The 19471-nt window shown below is 38.5% G+C and overlaps 1 protein-coding gene across 4 annotated transcripts; it reads right to left on the bottom strand.

Moving 5' to 3' along the window:
* Positions 1-507: 507 nt before the first annotated feature.
* On the bottom strand, positions 508-18923 carry LOC148724742 (cleavage stimulation factor subunit 1-like). Of its 4 annotated transcripts, none has more exons than XM_088729637.1 (15): positions 18673-18923; positions 18486-18572; positions 8798-8890; positions 8410-8450; positions 7583-7699; positions 6947-7069; positions 6389-6464; positions 5772-5851; positions 4877-4936; positions 4202-4264; positions 3491-3523; positions 2803-2857; positions 2344-2424; positions 1102-1182; positions 508-798 (listed from the first exon to the last, which is right to left on the bottom strand). In XM_088729637.1, the coding sequence occupies exons 1-15, from the start codon at positions 18686-18688 to the stop codon at positions 692-694; spliced, it is 1113 nt and encodes a 370-aa protein (XP_088585763.1). In that variant the 5' UTR covers positions 18689-18923; the 3' UTR covers positions 508-691. The 4 variants fall into 4 exon arrangements, with proteins under 4 accessions (XP_088585763.1, XP_088585762.1, XP_088585764.1 ...); XM_088729636.1 differs by having other exon boundaries at positions 18664-18923; XM_088729638.1 differs by lacking the exon at positions 8798-8890 and having other exon boundaries at positions 18664-18923.
* Between the last annotated feature and the right edge of the window lie 548 nt (positions 18924-19471).

A 19471-nucleotide genomic window follows, 5' to 3' on the forward strand; every position in this document is an offset into this window, starting at 1 on the left:
CATTATACTAAAGTTTTTAATAATATCTAAACAATAGCTGTGATGGAAAGCTGATATCTTCGTCAAGATGATTATTTTGGCTTTCAATTGTGCCACCTGAATTATGAATCAGTTTTCTCAATTTTGCCAAAACGTTACCTACACTTTGAAGACATAAGTTCATATACTGAACCGCAACTTAAATAGTTGTAATAATAGTAATAGTAACAATAAAGAGAACAATGTTAAAAGCAATTGAGAGAGTCGTAAAACCAAAACCAAAGTAGTCGCAAGAAAATAACTTTAAGAAACTTCAAAGCAAAACCGACCAAACCGCTAAAAGCGCGGGAAAACGCGGGCGACCAAATCGACGATATTTTTACTTTTGTATCTGATTGGTTGAGAGATTTGCGAGAGTTTCGGGGCCAATCACAGTGCAGAGTAAGGTAACAACAAAGCAATCGCGGATTCACTTTCTACACTCTATTAAAAATTGCTCTGATATTAATCATAAATAAAACAAACACGTTAAATGGCGCTAGATTTTATTTCAAAGTCTTACAGATTAAATAGAGCCGAACGAGAAGGGTGAATCTCTCAAAGATTTAAGCAGAAACTGAACTTGACAGTAGATTTACATTTGCATTGAAGATCGGTTTAAGGAACACGAATTCTAAGCTATTTCTTTCAATGCGATCGGTGGAGGAAATCCTTATACTCCCTCACAGTACCAAAACCTTGCTCTGAAGTCATCGCTGCACGAGACAAACGCTGCTCCTGTGGGGGAGTGGGTGATGCAGCGAATATGGTTGTTGTGACCTAAAGAAAGGACATGTATACCACAGGAATATTAGCGCATTCAGTCCCAGTCCCAGAGTTAAGTTTCACCCTCGTAATGATGATTCCACTTGGCTGGTCTTTTCAACGTCATGTGGGGCGCACGTGAAATTACCGAGCTTTTTATGTGTACTAGTTTCATAACGTGGTCTTAATAAAAAACGAAATGGTTTTCCATGTTGCGGATGGTTATCATTAAATGCGTGACACATGAACAAAGACACGCAAAACGAGGCCTCTACTACCATACTTTTCACAGGAACAAAAAAACCATTTTATTTGTACCTGAACTGAGAGTTTTCTGCAACTCTGTCGACCTCGTGTCCCAGCATGCTATACTGTTATTCGATTCGTCTGCTGCAATCACTATTAAAATTAAGTAGGTTGAAAATTTAGCAAAACAAAATCGCAACGCTCTATCAAGACCTTCCTCTCCAAGGAGCCCTTCTTGAGTGAATCCCCTCTCAAATGAGCTCTCTCTCTCAGCCACACTAAATAGTCCCCACCTCTCATAAGCCCCCTCTCTTCGAGCCCCCCTCGCTTAAAAGCCTCCTGTCTGGGGAACTCCTCTCCTAATGGCCCCTTTTCTCATAAAGTTCCCTTTCTGATAAGCCCCCTATCTAATGAGCCCACACTCTAATATTCACCTTCCTATCATCCCCCCCCCCCACTCCAACAAGTCCTCTCTCTTGCCCCCTCTCCAAAAAGCATCCCCTCACTAAGAAGCTCCCCCTTAATAATAAGTTCCCCTTTTCTTAAAAGCTTTCTCTCTCTAACAAGCTCCCCCTCTGTAATTATCTCCCCTCTTTTGTAGGTACCCCTCTCTGGCGATAAGACCCTCTGTCTTACAAGCTCCCCTCTCTCCTATAGACTCCCCCTTTCTAGTTATCTCCCCTTTGTAGTAAGTGCCCTCTCTAATAAGCCCTTTTCTCTCGTATCCCCTCTTATCTAATAAGCTCCTCTCTCTTTGTCTTGTTTGAATGTGTAACTGTCTAGGTTAGATATTAGTGACGTTTCTGTCAGATCGTATTTCAGAACCTCGTGCGTCTTTACTAGTAGTCTGTGTGTACCGTCTAAGTTTGCGTTCTTGAAGTTTATTGCGTTCGTTGCAAAGTCTTTGGATCTTGCGTATATAACTACTCAGGCGTACAGAGAGGACAATCGGTAAGCACGTGTTTCTACCTTTCTTAGCTTCATTTCGTCGGTTATTTCTAGTCTAGTTGTTTTGCCGTTTCCTGCGTTCGTGTTTTTATCACATCCAATAATTGTTCGGCTCTGTCCTTTAATGTCACTTAGACTAGATATTCTCGCTTGTATTTTAGTTTGACGGTTTTGAGCATTGGTACATTGTAATAATGATAATTCATTGGAAATCAACACGAAGTTCAAGGCTCTTAATCAGTGCTTCGAGGTCCTTATTTCTAATTCTGAACTTGCGGTTATCGCGCCTGGAGTCAGTTACAGAATGTTTCCAGTACTTATTATATAGATCCTAAAAAACAACAAACATTATCAAACTGGACTCACAAAAATCCTCGGTGTGGTTGAAAACAATCTGTGTCCTGTAGTTCGACATTGTGGCGCCCATGTACATGCTTAGAGCCTTTCCTAAAATAAAATTGAACGAATTAAAACAGTCTTTGTCGGCGTATAACTGACTGTTGATGCTGAAGTAAAGGCACATTCTGTACTCCTTGTAAAAGTTCACCATTGACACACTAACACTAGTATTTATATTCTCCACTGTATTTTCTCTATATTTCCTGTGGTAATGCCAAGGAGAACTTGTTTAACAATCAGGAGCTTTTTACAGTAAATTGGTGATCATTTCCATTATTCTCACAATCTTTACATTTGATTCAAGGACGATACTGTAAGGAGAAATTAGAAGCCAGTCCCTCTCAGGGGTTGAAAGATTATTAAGGTAGAATCACAATAAAAAACAAACTAAAAACAAGTAAAAGTTAATCGTTTCGAGTTTATTACCAGTAGAGAGTTCCCATAGATACACACGAGAATCTTTTCCACTTGAAACAATATACTGCAAGAGAGTAAAGAGTACTGACTTGTCAAATATTTGTTATTTTCAACATTAGCCTGTTCACGGCTTTCAGCAAGTGGAACGATACGAAATCCATGCAAAGTTGTGAACAGCGTGACAAAGGCAGCAGAGCGAAAACCGAGAGAGGCTTGGATCAAGTCATTCGTTACATGACCAGACCAAAGCCTCCATCGTTTTTCCACTCCTCTGCTACCAACGCGCCATTTTTTATTGCGCTTTGTTTAAATTCCTGAATGCCTGGAGCAGTCTACACAAACACGAGCTGAAATTATACCACTAGCTTTCAAGTAAGCATTTGTTACGTATGATGCACGATCCTCGTAGTAGAGAGCGGCTTTTATGCAATAGCGAAAAATCAGACCTGAAAAAATCAGGCCTGTACGGGATTCGAACCACTGACCTCTGCGATACTAGCGCAGCATTCTACCAATTGAGCTAACAAGCCAACTGGGAGCAGGCCGTTAAGTTGATTCGTAATAAACCCGTGATGAAAAATATATGAACTTCAAAATATATGAACTTCATATATTCATCGTATAAGCATTTGTTGTTAGAAAAAATATCTTAAGTGCAATTGAACGAAGTAAGAAACCATAATTTTTTTCTTCTTACCTTTCCGTTTTGAGAAAAACAAACTGAATACACCTGCAGCAGAAAACACCATCTTAGTAATTCGTACAAAGTCCTCTACACTACTAACGTCTCCATCCTGGTTTGCCTGTAAGTAACTGAGAACTTCACTTTGGTGTGCCTGCACATAACTACCCTCTCCATCCTTGTGTGCCTGCACATAACTACCCCCTCGACCCTGGTGTACCTGCACATAACTACACTTGCACCTTGACCTACCTATACATAACTACCCTCTCCACCCTGGTGTACCTCTACATAACTACTCCATGCACCTTGATGTACCTATACATAACTACCCTCTCCACCCTGGTGTACCTCTACATAACTACTCCGTGCACCTTGATGTACCTATAGATAACTACCCTCTCCACCCTAGTATGCCAGACATAACTAACCTCTTCACCCTTGTGTGTCAGTCTAAAACTAACCCCTCCACCCTGGTGTTTGTACAAAACTAACCCCTCCACCCTGGTGTGTTTGTACAAAATTTACCTCTCCACCTTAGTGTGTTTGTTTATAGCTAACCTCTCCATCGCGATGTGTTTGGACAAAACTAACCTCTCCACCCTGGTGTGTTTGTACATAACTAACCTCTCAAATCTGGTGTGCCTCTACAAAACTAAAATCTCCACTTTGGTGTGCCTGTACATGACTAACCTCACCACTTTTGTGTGCCTGTACATGACTAACCTCTCCACCCTGGTGTGCCTGTTCAAATGTTGCAATACATCGATTGCTGACTCCATCCCAGATCTACAGCAAATGAAGACATGTGTTATCGTGTGTCAAGTTATTGACAACAAAAATAAGGAAATATTTTCAACGTAATATTCATAATAATATGACCCACATGGTCCTCCCGCAGACAATCGTAAAGAAAGTCATAATGAAAGCTGACGTGTGTGCGACAGGGTGCGAGCCAGTCCGGAAAAGGTGGACCGGCCCCACACTTGCGTGGCTCTTTTGCATCTTCCGAGTTACAAAGAATCACACAAGCCATTAAGTGACTACGTCTTAAAAGTCATGAACTGTTTTGGTAAAACTCAAAACAGAACGGTAATTCAACAGGATACTCGTAATTAATAAGCTTTGTGTTGGAAGAGTCGCGAGGTTTTCTTTTCCCTAACTTAGATTTCCTTTTAAAAATTGCCATGAGTGTTTTAATTTCCTCTCTCTTTTTTTCCCCGGGACGGTTGTGGAGTTTCTTATGTTTTCCTTCGCGCGGGTAAATTGGCGCGCAGACGTCAAACTTACTCCCCTCGCGCATGCCCTGTGTTTGACTGACATGTTCTCTATAAAACACCTTAAACATTTTCAATAATTGCACATGCGCAAAGCTTTCACCACTGTGTTGGTACCACCTACCTTTATTGATCCATCCTTGCTACAAGATGCATAAAGATTAGCTGATGCGGAATATTGCACCTACAATTGATGAACGAAGCCCTGTTAACCCTTTACACCCTCACATCATGATCAGTACGCATATTCTCTACACTGTTCTCCATACATTTCCTAACGAGCTGACAAGGACAATTTAGTCAACAATCAAGAGCTTTTTAGATGGTGATCATTTCCTTTATTCTCGTGACCTTAATGTGTGATTCAGCTGTGAAATTGTGAGGAGAAATGAAATGCTAGTCACTCTAGGGGTTCAAGGGTCAATCTTACATTCCGAATAACAAGGGCATGGACACTCTAGAATTACACGTATATCGTTTGTTTTACAGTTTACTAGTATTTAGATGATTCTCAACCTCGTGCTGCCCCAGAAATCAGAATTCACTGTAAATTGAATAAATTTCTTTTTCTCTCCAGTTGGAAGCAGCATTAAGAATTGTGTTGCAAGTAAGGCTATGTTTTGTCTGTAAGAAATTGGATGTACAGGGCCAGTTGTTTTTACTACCCTGGGGGGGGGGGGATTTTGTGGTCCTTGGTTTTGGTGGGGAGCGGAGGGGGAATCAGTCGTCATCAACAGAATATAAACGGGTGGGGCTATGTAAAATTTACAGTCAATTCACTGCGTATGACTTTGGGGGGGGGGGCATCATAGGAATGTCACATAACCTTACAGGGTGATTGAGTAAGACATCGTGACACAACGAAAATCTAACTACTCCCCCCTCCGTCCCCCCTGGGCGATAACTAATGACCAGTCCCTGGGCTAAGAGTGTCTGATGGGTAACAAATGTAGAGTAAGAGTTCTTGTTAACAGCTCACCCGTGTGATCAAAATTTTTAAAAAATAAAATTAATCATACCATATTAATAGATCCTGTGTGATATTCACGAGGGTTTGCCGGTACAAAACACTGCCCTGTGTTTGTATCATAAAGACGAACTGTAAAAAAAAACGAAATGCAAAACGATTAATATGTTTAGAGTGGATGAATGACAGCATACTCCTGCAAGAACAGGATATAAGAAGAATCCATTATCAGCTCTAATATGAAAAAAAAAAAAATTCTTATGAAGAATGCCATCGAATGTGTCCGAAAAGAGTTCTTTTTTGGAAAGGATCATCTTGTAAATTAGTTTGATTACATTAAGTCAGAATAAAATGTTTCAAGACATGCTACAAACGAAGGCCAAAGAACTTATTTTTTTTTTTTAATCTTGATGGTCAAATCGCACTCAGTAAGACTTTCACTGCTCTTTGAATTTGACTACGAGTAATCTCGTACCCAGATCCTACCATGTAATAAACGCAGAGGGTCTGGGTATGAGAAAACACTACGCGACTACTGCTTATCGGTCATAACACAATTAACAAAAATTCAGTACACTAATTTACAGCAATTTTCTTCTCCGTGATTTCGTGTGACGGAAAAGGACGGGCTGCTTGTAGTCTGGGATTAAATAGGAAAAAAGAACTCACTGGTTGGGTGCTCTGTGCCAACAAGAATGAAATCTCCTGTGGGATGAAACGACATGGATGTTACAACCTCGGCTTCCTGAAAGAAAAACAGATCGTAACTTGCAGTTTTTAGCAACCTCAAATAATTTAAAACTATCTTTTCCACAATGCGTATAAGTTAACAGGTTGCTTCAGTAGTAGACTCAGCGGAGGGGGACTCAAGGGGAGGGGAGTGAAAGGGGGAGGGGAGTGAAAGGGGGAGGGGAGTGAAAGGGGGAGGGGAGTGAAAGGGGGAGGGGAGTGAAAGGGGGAGGGGAGTGAAAGGGGGAGGGGAGTGAAAGGGGGAGGGGAGTGAAAGGGGAAGGGGAGTGAAAGGGGGAGGGGAGTGAAAGGGGGAGGGGAGTGAAAGGGGGAGGGGAGGGGAGTGAGTCTATGCCTTCCTTCCCGTGAGACCTATACTTATAGTGTTCGTTCAATAAAACTTTACGACCTCCTCCCTTCACCTCCATGAAAAACTCCTAGATCCAATTCAGATATCAGTTACTGAATAGTTTATGAAATGTTCAGAATGTAGCTTACCTGAAGGGAACGATATGCCTTTTTCACGGAGGGTTTGGAGATATCGAACAGTTTAACTGTGCAGTCTTTACTGCCAGATGCCAATACCAAAGCGTTGGGATGAAATTCAACAGCTGTAACTTCCTGAAACAAAATGAAAACAATAGTGTAATACATCCTGCACCCTAATGACAACAATAACAATCAAGATAAGGATCGCGTTAACGATAATGATAAAAGAGAGATTAAGCAACGCCTTTATGTGAAACGGCAAACGTCAGCTTGCCCTTTCACGTTTCATGTAAAATGGCGTGAACCTTGCGGCTTTAGCTTCGCGTGAGCTCACGTCACAGTAGATTTGAAGGCGCCCTTGTATGACTTACAACAAACAATTCCCGTTCCCTTTTTCCGCCAATTAACTTCTACTCGGTAAGAGAAAAAGTGAAAAAAATCTCCCGCACACGAGAAACGCGAAACAGGTTACTTTCCAGTTGAAACGACGAAGCGCAACCGGCGAACGTGAAAAAATGGCGGGAAAAACAAGGTCACGTGGTCACTCTTGCCGTTCACGTTTCACGTAAACGCGGAGCTTAATATGCTGACGAGCACAATTACGATAGAAATAATAAGCTTATTCTCAGCGCGTTAGTGACGTACATCCATATGGTCGTAAAGAGTCCTGATAACTGGATGATTTTCTAAATTGGTGCCAGCTCCTTGATCCTGTGTTTGTGGCATCGTGTTTTTTGCAACCATTCTCTCGACATCTAACACCTGCAAGAAATAACCCGGAGAAAGCACAGAGATAAAACGCGACCAACATTCAAACTGTGCTATACTGTATTTGCACACTTTTCAGTCATTCATTTCAATAGCTGCTTTGCATTTTCACATTGGAAGAAATTAATTATCATAAGGTCTTTATAGAAGATTGTCAAATTACGATTCATTTAAGTGGGAATTGAGGACGAATGGTGCTAGGTGCGCTGAACTCCGCGTTGAGAGGTCCTGGTTCTAGCCCAGTGCTAGGCACTCTAGGCACTCTGTTTAAAGGAAATGAGTGAAAACGCGGGCGCACGAAAAGCCGTGGGGGACTAGCAAAAAAGACCATCACCGTGACAACTGCAACTGCTGTCCGTTGTTTTTCGGCTCTTTCTCGAGTCTCGATTTACTGAGAGCCAAGAACAAACCTATCTAAAATCTTTTTTTTTTTTTTTTCATCATGATGAAGCTTAAAACAAAACGGTAAACCAACTGTGGATATCAATGTTTACATAAGCTTTGTAGGAAAGTCTTGAGTTTTCCTTTTCCCAATTTTTCTTTCCTTTTGTTTATATATCTAAGAACGTTTCCATTTTGGTCGCATATTTTACGTCACAGCAGTTATTGTTTGAAATTGGCGCCGTTGGCCAAAATTGATCTCCGACCTTGCACACGCCAGATGTTTGACCGATGTGTTTCATGTTAATTTTATAACAACATACCTTGATGGACGCATCCACTGAGCCTGTGGCTATCAATCGACCTAAAACAGAATAATGAAACATGTAACTTAATTATGGTCATTTTTCACTGAAGGGGGCCTAAATTCAGTGTCCTGACTTATAGGGATACTTCAAAATCATGTTTCCGAGTAAGGACTGGAACCTATCATCATTTTTCCGGTAAAGTCAGTGAAAAATAATAATAGGCTCCAGTCCGTTCTCGAAAACCTGATATTGGAGTTTCCATCTAGGTCGACACTAAACTCAGGCGACATCTATTTGAAATAATCAAAGTACTAACTACTCTCGATAGCCGGCTTCCGAACGGTAAAATAAAACAAAAAAACCGAAAACGAGCATACGCACCCAAAAATAAACAGAATTTTACCATTTTGACTAAAACTCGCTGTTCGGCAGGGAGCCTTATGCGCTGTTACGTAATATGTTTCGTACATGGCCGCTGGAGGACTGGTACCATGATCTGGAAAAGAATGTCATGTGGTAAGTCTTCCAGAATTCTCTCATTGAATGGGAGGTTCCTCTTCATAACATTGGAACACCTTCAGGAGCGCTTTTTCCAGTCCCAATCAGTTCCCCATATTGGAGGTTCCATTGTATAATCATTATATGCGTGACCTACAATGACGGCACCTTCTTGTCTCGTACCTAGACCTTTCATAGTTGTAAGCTACATTTGGACGGTAGGATCTGGGAACGAGATCAGGCACCCCTCTACATTAGTTCTCAAATGATGACTGCTCTACTTTCCGTCTTAAAACTCACGCTAACAGGCTCCTTCAACATGCGAGGGTATACAGCTATGCAACTTCCCACAAAGGATAACTGCTAGTTTGGTGACCTTAACCCCTTAATGTGAGACAATTATAACACTAGTGTGATTTATTTTCTGATAACAATCATAGTTAACATTAATCTCAAAATCTGATAAACTATTTTGGTGGATGAAAGCCTAATAAATACTGTACATGACCTTGCTAATCATGACTATGTGCTATATTCCTCATTTAAGATATTTTACAGATCACATTCCAAAAGCTGTTACAGTGAAAGTGACAAACTAACCGTTAAAAAATGATTTAGTTTTAAATCATCTCTAGAAAGTTCCTTGATGCTTTCATCTCTTTATTTCTGTTATATTTACAGAAAGAAATTATCCTCATTGTTTCTAACTTCAAATGATAATTTTTGATAAGTTAAATCCAAATCTTGACAGAAATTACCTTGGCATTCAGGTAGTGTAAAGCCAAATACTTATGTTACAGTTGATTTGTCCATTTTGAATGTAACAGAGGGCGAAGGGAAACTGACTCAATAAGGGGAAAAAATCTTCAATATAACAGAAAAATATTGCGGCCAGTTAAAAAAAATTAACCCTAACTCCCTGAAGTGATTCATTGATAACTTCTCGCTATTGTATCCATGCATTATCCAGCAAAAAAGGAATGAGAATACTCAGACTTATCAGGTAGAAGTTGTTATCTTGATCTAGCACCAAATTCTTGTAATTAATTTGCAAGGAAATGTGTGGCAGCTGGAGGAATGGGGGAGGGGAGGGGGGAGTTAAGAATCAGATTTTGGGAGTTATAGGTTTAATGTTTCCTTTTCTATAGCACAACTAAAACAAGGTATGTCACAGTTTCCACATTGTGAAAAGTTGACTTTCATTTTGCAAGTTTGTTTTCTTGATTCTGTCTTTTGTGTCTTCTGCATTCTTAATTATCCTTTCTCTTTCCTGGTTAATCATTGCCACTTTTGTAATTTTGTGTAACTATAATTATTATTAATAGTTATAATCAATAATTAATAAAGGATTAATTATAGTCTTCTTCACATATCATGGAGTTGCTAGTTGTAGAAAATTGTCTTGAAATTTCTTGATGCCAGCTTCTTGAACTCCGATGCCTTCAGTTCTGAACACTTATCACAACAGGGTTGTTAACATGTACAACATAAATCTGTTGCCCAACCTCCAGTCCTTCAGTTTCAGGTGTCCCCTCCTGGAGCATGACAGAACTACAGGTACCATCAATCAAGCTCTCAAGTGAGAAGGTCTCCACTTCTTCAGAGCTGGAGACAGGTGTCTGCGATGATGACAGGTCGCTGGAAGAGAGTGCAGAACTCTCCCTGACTGCACGATGAACAGAACTGCTGGTGGATGTCCTTGAAACCTGCAGTTCACTGTCTTTACTTCTCACAGCAGGTGACAGGCAATTTCGGACACCAGACTGTTTGTTCAATGACTTTTGACTTTGCGTCAGAGCAGCAATTTTTGATGCAACTAAATCGGTTTCAGAAACTTTCCTTGCTGGGGATGTTGGAAAAGTTGGAGATGAAGCAGATACTGGGGGAGACACATTAAACCTTCTACCACATAAATGTATTAAACTTGGAGATTGCGCATGACCATGTGATTGTGGGGAAGCTTCTCCTGCTGCACTAGATGTTGGCACAGCTGAATTATCAGGCAAACACAATCCAGGAATTTCACTGGAGCCATTTTCCACACTGTCTTCATCTTCATATCCAGAATCCTCCTGGTCAGGTTGTTTTTCACCATGTTCCAGCCCTTTCAGCAAACACCTCATTCGTTCCTTATGTTTCCTCTTGGATCGAAGATTCTTGAAGTAATCACTGACACACTGTTCAGGTATGGCCAGCTGATTGGCTAAGGTTTGGCACTTCTCCAATGAAAGGTACTTGCTGCGGTGATAATGATCCTCCATGACAGCCTTGGCTTCTGTGGGTATGTAGCGTCTTCTTTTCCTGAGTGCATCATCAGACAGACCCTAATACCCGGGAAAAAAAAAAACACAGCATCAAAATTTATGTCAACTCTCAAAATTTACAATTAATCTTCAAGGTGCTTCTCATACTCTAAAAATACCAAATTAATGATAATTTAAAACCCAATTAACTTAAACCTCAGGGACACAAAGGTAAGAAAAGACAAGATAAGATAATGACTTTATTTTAAGAGGGTAGCACGTAACAGTTTAGGTACAAATGATAACCCTGTGGCCCTCTATAAAGTAATCTAATCAATAAATAAAATTGACTTAAAAGAAAGTAATAATAATTTGATGTAGACAATTTATAAACCTATTAAAAAGAAATTAATACATAATTATGTATATATACTAAAAATTCATAATAATAAAAACATACTAAATATTAATTCAAATTCACCAATTGCACAGAGTTACTAATATTTAATCTGACTCAGTCGATCTCCTCATTTCAAGTATGATAATTAAGTCAAAAAAAATTTTCAAACTAGTAAAACAATCGTTTTAAATATGCCTGTTACATTTTCAATAAATATTAATATCATCATCCATATTGTAAAAAATTCATATCACGATTTTGTTTACTAAGTAAATTGTTTATAACTTTCTTTTTCAAGGCTTTGGCATTCTTTAGTTCTTTAAGGTCTTTATCTAGGCTATTCCACTCTTTGATTGATCGTGTAGTAAACGTTCGTCCACCTTCTGTTTCATTTTTGCAACGGGGACAAGAAATGCAGTAGAAATGCATGTAGAAATGCAGTCTTCAATCACAGAAACTAAATCCGCTTTGGTAGAACTATGCCAGGTTCTCTTTTTTACATAAACCTGGAGTAAATGAATTCTAATACATCTCCTTTCATTAAGAAGAAAGAAAAACCAGAAATCATCCTCTCCCAGATCAATATGTATTGCACAGAAACTAGTCTGCAGAGCAAATGTGACTTTGGCAACCAAGCCTTCGTTAGTTTCTTGGTCAAATTTATAGCCCCTACCAAGTAAGCGACAGACTGAACGAAGGAGAGCGGAGGGGTGAGGAAACAGAGATGAATAGAAATCTATTTGTCTTTCTCCACCCCTTCCCACCATCCACTCTAACTTGAAATTGAACAAGGCTAGTTGGATGAATGATTGTGAGCTTGTAACCTCAACTCGCCTTAATGTGATGCCTACACAGCAGGCTACACAACAACAAAAATCTTAACAAAAATTAAATCGAAAACAAAAAAAGAAAATTGCAAATGCCTGATGAAAAAAATGCACTTATTATCTCAATCTGCCTACATTTCATCCTCTCCCTTCTTCTCAATTCTCCCTTCTGGTAATAAATCCTTAGCCGTTGAGCCTCTGGTCTCTGAAGGAACTGTCGCATGACCTCAAAATTCATCCAACCTCTCTAGTGCATATTGTCTTGGGGCCGAAAAAGTTCTCACCATGTTTGAGCATTTCAGAGAGATATCCTTGCGATTTGCCCAAGACTGCTTTGGCAAACACCTCTTGGGAAACATTGTACTTAACGAGTTCAATTTTAACTTGTTCACAAATGCTCTCTGTATCGAGCACATGCCCATTTCCAGTTGAGGACTCTGCTGCTGCAGCGTGCTTCAGGGTTTGGGGAGGCTTTGCGAATTTCTTGACAGAAGTTATTCTTAGAATGTGATTGAGAACCATGCTTGCCGAGGGGGAATCATCTGGTTTTTCCTCTGGCTCACTCTCACAATCTTGGTCTACTTTTTGAAGTTCAAGATTGCTCATGAAAAACTCATCAGTACTGGAGTTTTGCCATTCTCCACTTACTTCTTTCCCTAGGCAGGCAATGAAATGGAATAAATTGTTGTATACTGAATCAGGCCTTTACATGCATATACAGTAAAAACCCGCAAATAAGAACCTAAAAATTAAGAACCTGTTAGCCTAAAATCTGCCATTTATACACCCTATAAACAAGAACCTATTTAGCCTAAAAAAATTAAAATAGGTTCTTATTTTCTAAAATCATATAGTACATTACAGGTACACTGAAATAATTTCTGTAATCATAATCGAAGAAAAACCAGATTGCCATTGCTGTAAAAAACGATTTTCTTAAGAAAAATTAGTGCAAAATAAGTAGTTACAAAATATAGGACAATTACCAACTCGTTATGCAGGTGTGTTTTTCTCCAAGAATAAGAACCTGTTTTAAGAACCTAAATAGCCTAAAATTTTGTTAAGTACCATTTATATAAGAACCTGTTTAGGCTAACTCCTAAAAATGTAGGTTCTTACTTGTGGGTTTTTACTGTACACGAACAGCTTTGAACAATAAAATTGAAAGTCTAGATTTTCAGAGACATGTCTAACCAAGGCTCGATCTTGTTCAAATTACATAGAAAGAGTCATCTATAGCTACATGTAAGGTTCACTTTGCTGTTTGCCACAACCACAGAAGGCTTAGGACCAAAAAAGTTATATTACAGTTACTGAGAAAAGAACAAGCCTCAAATGCTAATTTAATCTGAAATCTGATGGAGATGGGTCATTCCACAGTATTTTGCATGTCACGGAGGGGACAATTCAGAGGAGAATATCATGGATAGCTCCCCAGCTTAATATAACTCAGCTCACTGAGGACTTCTAATGGACAGAACAGCTAATGATTGTTTTAAATCAAACTATTTCCAAACAACTTCTTCCACATTTGGGGGGAATTAGTCATTTATTTAGATTGTCACGGAGGGGACCAGAGAAACTATGAAAACTGAAAGTTAAAATTTAATCTCAGATTTCTGTGAATGTATAATGGCAGCAACAATAATTTAGTACATAGTTTATTTAGATGTTAATCAACAATAAAACTGCCTTAAATGGAAAAGGCCTTCCTCCTCTCTTACATTGTACAGGAACAGTAAGTGCTCGTGGTTATTGTCACGGAGGGGACTGTCACGGAGGGGACCTTTTGTCCAATAGGCAGCAGTGATCAGTTTGAACCAATTTTCCAGCCTTAATATGAGTTTACAGCCCCAGTTTAATTCAATTCTTTTCAAGATATTCTTTAAAGCTTGACCACATCAAAAAGGTTGGCTGTCGTACGTGTCGTCAAGCCTTTAAAGACATTTAATTTATGGCTGGAAAGTATTCTGGAAAGTTGTGTCATGCTGTTTGTTCATATGATACAACACATTTCTTAAAAAAAACCTTCATGTGTTTTGTTTTTTTAGTTTTTATTTGGAAACTTTAGGTTCATGTAAAGTACTCAAGATAACACCAATGGTTCCATAAGACCTGGTGCATACAAAAACATATACAACATTTTTAAAACTTACATGTTTAACTAAAAATGTAAGCAACTCAGATATTTCAAGGTTTTGTGTCTCTGTCTCTCTCTTTTAATAAAAAGGCTTAAAACTGCATTGTAGACTGTAAATATGCATGCATGCATGCATGATATGCAAGATGTAAATATAATAATTATATAAGCTGAATATTGAACAAAAGTGCCACAGATTCAGAGGTGATAACGACTTACAAGTTTTAATATATGTATATGTACAGTTGTACAGCTAACTGTTAACAATATCCAGTTCATACTAAAGTAGTGTAAAATCCAGTACACTCTAAGTGAATAAACCTCCAAAAAGCTCAAATCTCATTTTCATAAATGCTGTAAAAGACAGACAGTTATCATAGGCTTTCTTGTGCTCAGAATTAGTCCTGCTTTTTGAAAAACAGGTGCACTTTCTCAAATTCACCTTGCACTGAAAATGTAAATGGGTGATTGCCTTCAAGCATTACAGGACCATAAAAAATACAACTGCAATGTACCCTGTCCACGTCATCTCATCTTGGCCAGTCATAGGTGGCAGAGCTTATGCTGTGTTAGAACTTGAATTCTACAAAGCCATCTTCCACAGAAATCACCCGGCCAAAGTAAAAAGTTGTGACATAGTCTACAGCAAAGTACATCCTCACCTCAACCCCCTTAAATGGTACTGGGCTGAGATGTTGAACATGGAGATCATGAATAATGGATTCCCTTACATCCACTTTGTCCTTGTTAAGGACAAGAGGACAGGAAAGAGCAAGGGCTCTTGCAAACATGATGCAAACAAACACACCACAATCATAATCTGTTTCTTGTTGCTGTCTATCATTAGAACTGTTTACATGAAAGGACCAGTCCCCTGGACTAGGCTGATTATCTGCCACAAGCAATGCACTCCACATCTTACAGACAGCTCTTTGGTGGGTGGGCTTGACAAAACTGCCAGCTGCACTCATATAGAAAAAGTGTTTTTTGTTCTTGATGAATTGAAGGGGAAAAAAGACAAGAATGATCAACATGAAATTTCGGTCTCAATCTTTCTTTTTAACCATCTCATAATTTTCATAATTTTCTTTCAATCTTTCTCTGTATTTCTCTGTCCTCTCTTTAGAACTCATTTCAGCTCTAAAGCAACTGCCAGTGCTGTGGTGATCGTGCTCAGAGCCTACAATCCCAGCATCCTTTACTTTTTGTTCATCTATTAGTCATGAAATGTGCAACTCTTTTTTTGACAGTAAAAAAATGTTCTACTCACATCCACTTTTGACGTAAATTAACCTGAATTTTAAACTCAATAGTTACATTAATTTCTCTTTTAAGTGAGGAGAGTATAGTTTGTTGCATTGCCTTCAATGACAGTTAAATTTTCTTCATTACAGTGATGTCCCCTCTGTGACAGTAATGTCCCCTCTGTGACAGAAAAGTCCCCTCTGTGACAAAAGTTCCCCTCCGTGACATTTTTATATTTTTAAAGTAATTCAAAGGAAAAGGAAGGGGAAGAAACTCTTTACCACTTTTGAGTTTGTCAGCCCATACTTCAATAATTAACAGAAGTTTCTGCAGTTATCCCCATTTATTTTAGAAAGATCATAATTTTTGTGGGTATTTTTGTCACGGAGGGGACAATTCAATGTTGGACAAAGCATTACATCTCTTTCGCACAAAGCCAAGAAACAAATTTAATAACATAAGAAGTCTGGGTAAACAACTTAATGTCCTGACAGTTATTATTAGATTTCTTCTCAAGACAGATCTACAATATTTATTTATTGTATGTCCCCTCCGTGACAGCTTTTTTGGTATCAAGGTTAATTTATGATAATTTATGACACAGAATTACAGTGCTGACATCTCAAAAGTATCATTTTATACAAATTAGGCATTTAACCAGTACAGAAATAGAGCTTAATAGTCCTTTTAGTCAATTTTATTTCTTAAAGCTTTATGTCCAAAATACTGTGGAATTACCCAGATAAGTTTGAGTCTTACAGGATCACCTTGAAATAGACTTTATGATTGAATAAAGGGGGTATGGGCTGTTAGTCCTAAATAAAATGTATTGCTGCGTGACGACAAGCTTGCAGTCAAAACTTCAGCTTTAAAAAATCGTTTATGGTGGACAATTTACATTATGAACTCAGTTGACAAAACCAAATTATCTTGAAAATGATTTAGCCTTTTTACATTATTGAGACTATTTCTGTTTCAAAAATTAATTATTAAAAGCAACACCGACATAATGATTTAATTGAGCAACAATGCTATCCTCCTTTCTGAGTCATGGACTGTTTGAAATTGGCAGTATTTTTTTAAGTCTAGCTACAAGTGTACCACCTTTCAGTTTTATTGTTAGTAAATACACAAAAAATTTAATTATATGTATTTTCCCAAGAACTATTCAAAAACAGATATTTAAACCATTTGAGGCGTACTTGAAGATTCATTAATTTTGAGCAAGGGCTTAGAAAAGGATCATACCAACTAAGCAAGACAGTGCTCTATAAGAGAGAATGTTTACCACACTAATATAATTCTAAAACAAAAACATGATGTGCTCTTTCCATTCAACAAATACAATTAAAAGGCTGCCAACACTGAGCTATCCTTACATAGAATAACTCAAAATTCTTGCAGTGAAATAAAACACCGTTAGTGAACAAATAGCCCATAATTGCACTTTTAAAGTCAAGCACTGATTCAGTATACAGAAGAAAATGCAACTTAGATATTCCATTTCATTAACTTCTTTTCGCAGATGAATAGAAACTGGGTAGTTTCCCCAAATTCAAATTCACCAATTGCACAGAGTTACTAATATTTAATCCGACTCAGTCGATCTTCTCCTCATTTCAAGTATGATAATTAAGTCAAAAAATTTTCAAGCTAGTAAAACAGTCATTTTAAATATACCTGTTACACTTTCAATAATTCCAAGTGTTTTTAGGCCTTAATAAGAGGCAAAGGCATTAAACTCTACCAGTTTCTACTGCCTGAAAAGGAGAACATTGCCACATGGGCATACATGTAGTTACATTTATTACCATTCTGACTCCAAGTTAGTGTAAATTTTTATTTAAAATCATCTCACCCACATGTGCAAGCACATTATTTCACAGAGAACAAGAGAATCAGGACTACATACACACAGCTTTGTAGAAATTTCACAATTTTTAAGTATGGAAACAAACATGTTACAAATGCAGAAAATGCAAAAACTTTTCAAAGATATGAACAAAAATTCAGAAGTTTTGACCCTCTGACCACAGGGAGTAACTGGCATCCAAGTCCTTCTTACAATATCACCCCTGAATCAACACAACCCTGGTCTACCTGTACATAACTACCACTCCACTCTGGTGTACCTGTACATAACTACCCTAATGTGCCTGATGTAACTAACCTCTCCACCGAGGTGTACCTTTACAAAATTAAGAGTGTGTCTGTAAAAGCGGTCCGGTCAGTTTTGCTTGAGACACAGATTTCCCTCATTTCTTGTGTGTTGTAAGACATTCATGTGCCTATACTAAAACCAGAATCCGTTTGATCGGATCTCTTTATTTCTCAAAGTTTTACGGAAATGAAATTTCACTCGAGCGAAGGCCCGTCGTGACACTTTTCAAGACTTTAATTTGAGACAACTTTGGAGGACAATTTAAAGGAAACTACGGAACTCAGCAAAAAACAAATACCACAGCCATGTATATTAATTCTATCTTATCCATCGAGGCGACTTTCGTGAACATCACATTTCAATCAAGGAAACAGGAAGACTTGAATGACACCTTATCGATTTGCTTAAGTCACACACGCGAAAACCGATCAAATTCAAGGTAATTTTTTGAAAAAGTGAGGCGTTCTTAACTGATCCAACTAGCATAGTTAGGAAGTAGATGCCATAGAAAAGGTGACTACGGAAAAAAACTTTGCGGCCCGACCTTTACGAAAGCTTTATAACTCCACGAACTTACCTAATTTTCGGCAATCTCCAAGTTTGGCCGCCATTTTGAGGGACTTATTAACATGAAGCCTGGCAGACACAAATCGAGCAGGTAGATCTAAAACCGTCAGAAATACATGCGAAAGCAATTCAAATCAACTTTACTTTCTATTCAAGCAGCAAAATGTGAAATTATTCGTAATACTTACCATTCTTACATTCCCATGCGACCATTTCTTCCAACAATTCAAACACAACTAGTGTTCAAATTCCCCTCGTCAGTCCACCATAAGAAATAACCTGTGTCACCCAAGCTTGGACTCAAATGTGAAGTACGAATCAAATAACACAACTGCTTCTTCTTCGAGGCAATGTCATGCTGGTATTTTGATTTTCTGATCGACAAGAACGGTGTTCAGTTAGGGATCGCCATGTTTACCTCATACACGGACCGCTGGCCAACCGCTGAGTGAAAACAGAACGGTGTGGGGTGGGGTGGGTGGGGGCTTATCGTCATAAGATATTAGAATACATGCTTAAAGAACTTCGGGACTCCCAGTCTAAACCGTGAAGGTATGCTTAGTGGTATAGACTACTTTTATTTTGTTCACATAACTTTTTCCTTTAAATCAGGACTGGTATTAATTAATAGAGTTATCGATGTATTTATAACCGGGGTACCCATATTACTTTTTGCTTGTCTTCTGTGGTATAAAATAAGGTGTCTATTTTACGAGAACCTTTTATTTATGCCTCAATTGCACGGAATGAACACTGTACTTAGAATGTTTTTTCTAAGTCATTTCTGCTGTTCCCAAGAATGCATGCAAAATCATTGCTTTATATGCAAAGCTAAATCTAAAATATGATTTTCCGCAACAGTAATCAATGTCCAGTTTACGTATGGTGTTAATAAAACTAGCAATGTACAATTTTTAGTGTTTTCCACTTATAAGCTCGACATAAAATTGTTAAGTGAATCATGTCAGTCTCAGCTCATACCTTTAATCGATCTGA

Source organism: Stylophora pistillata, chromosome 8 (genome assembly GCF_964205215.1).
Source record: "Stylophora pistillata chromosome 8, jaStyPist1.2, whole genome shotgun sequence".
NCBI lineage: Eukaryota > Metazoa > Cnidaria > Anthozoa > Scleractinia > Pocilloporidae > Stylophora > Stylophora pistillata.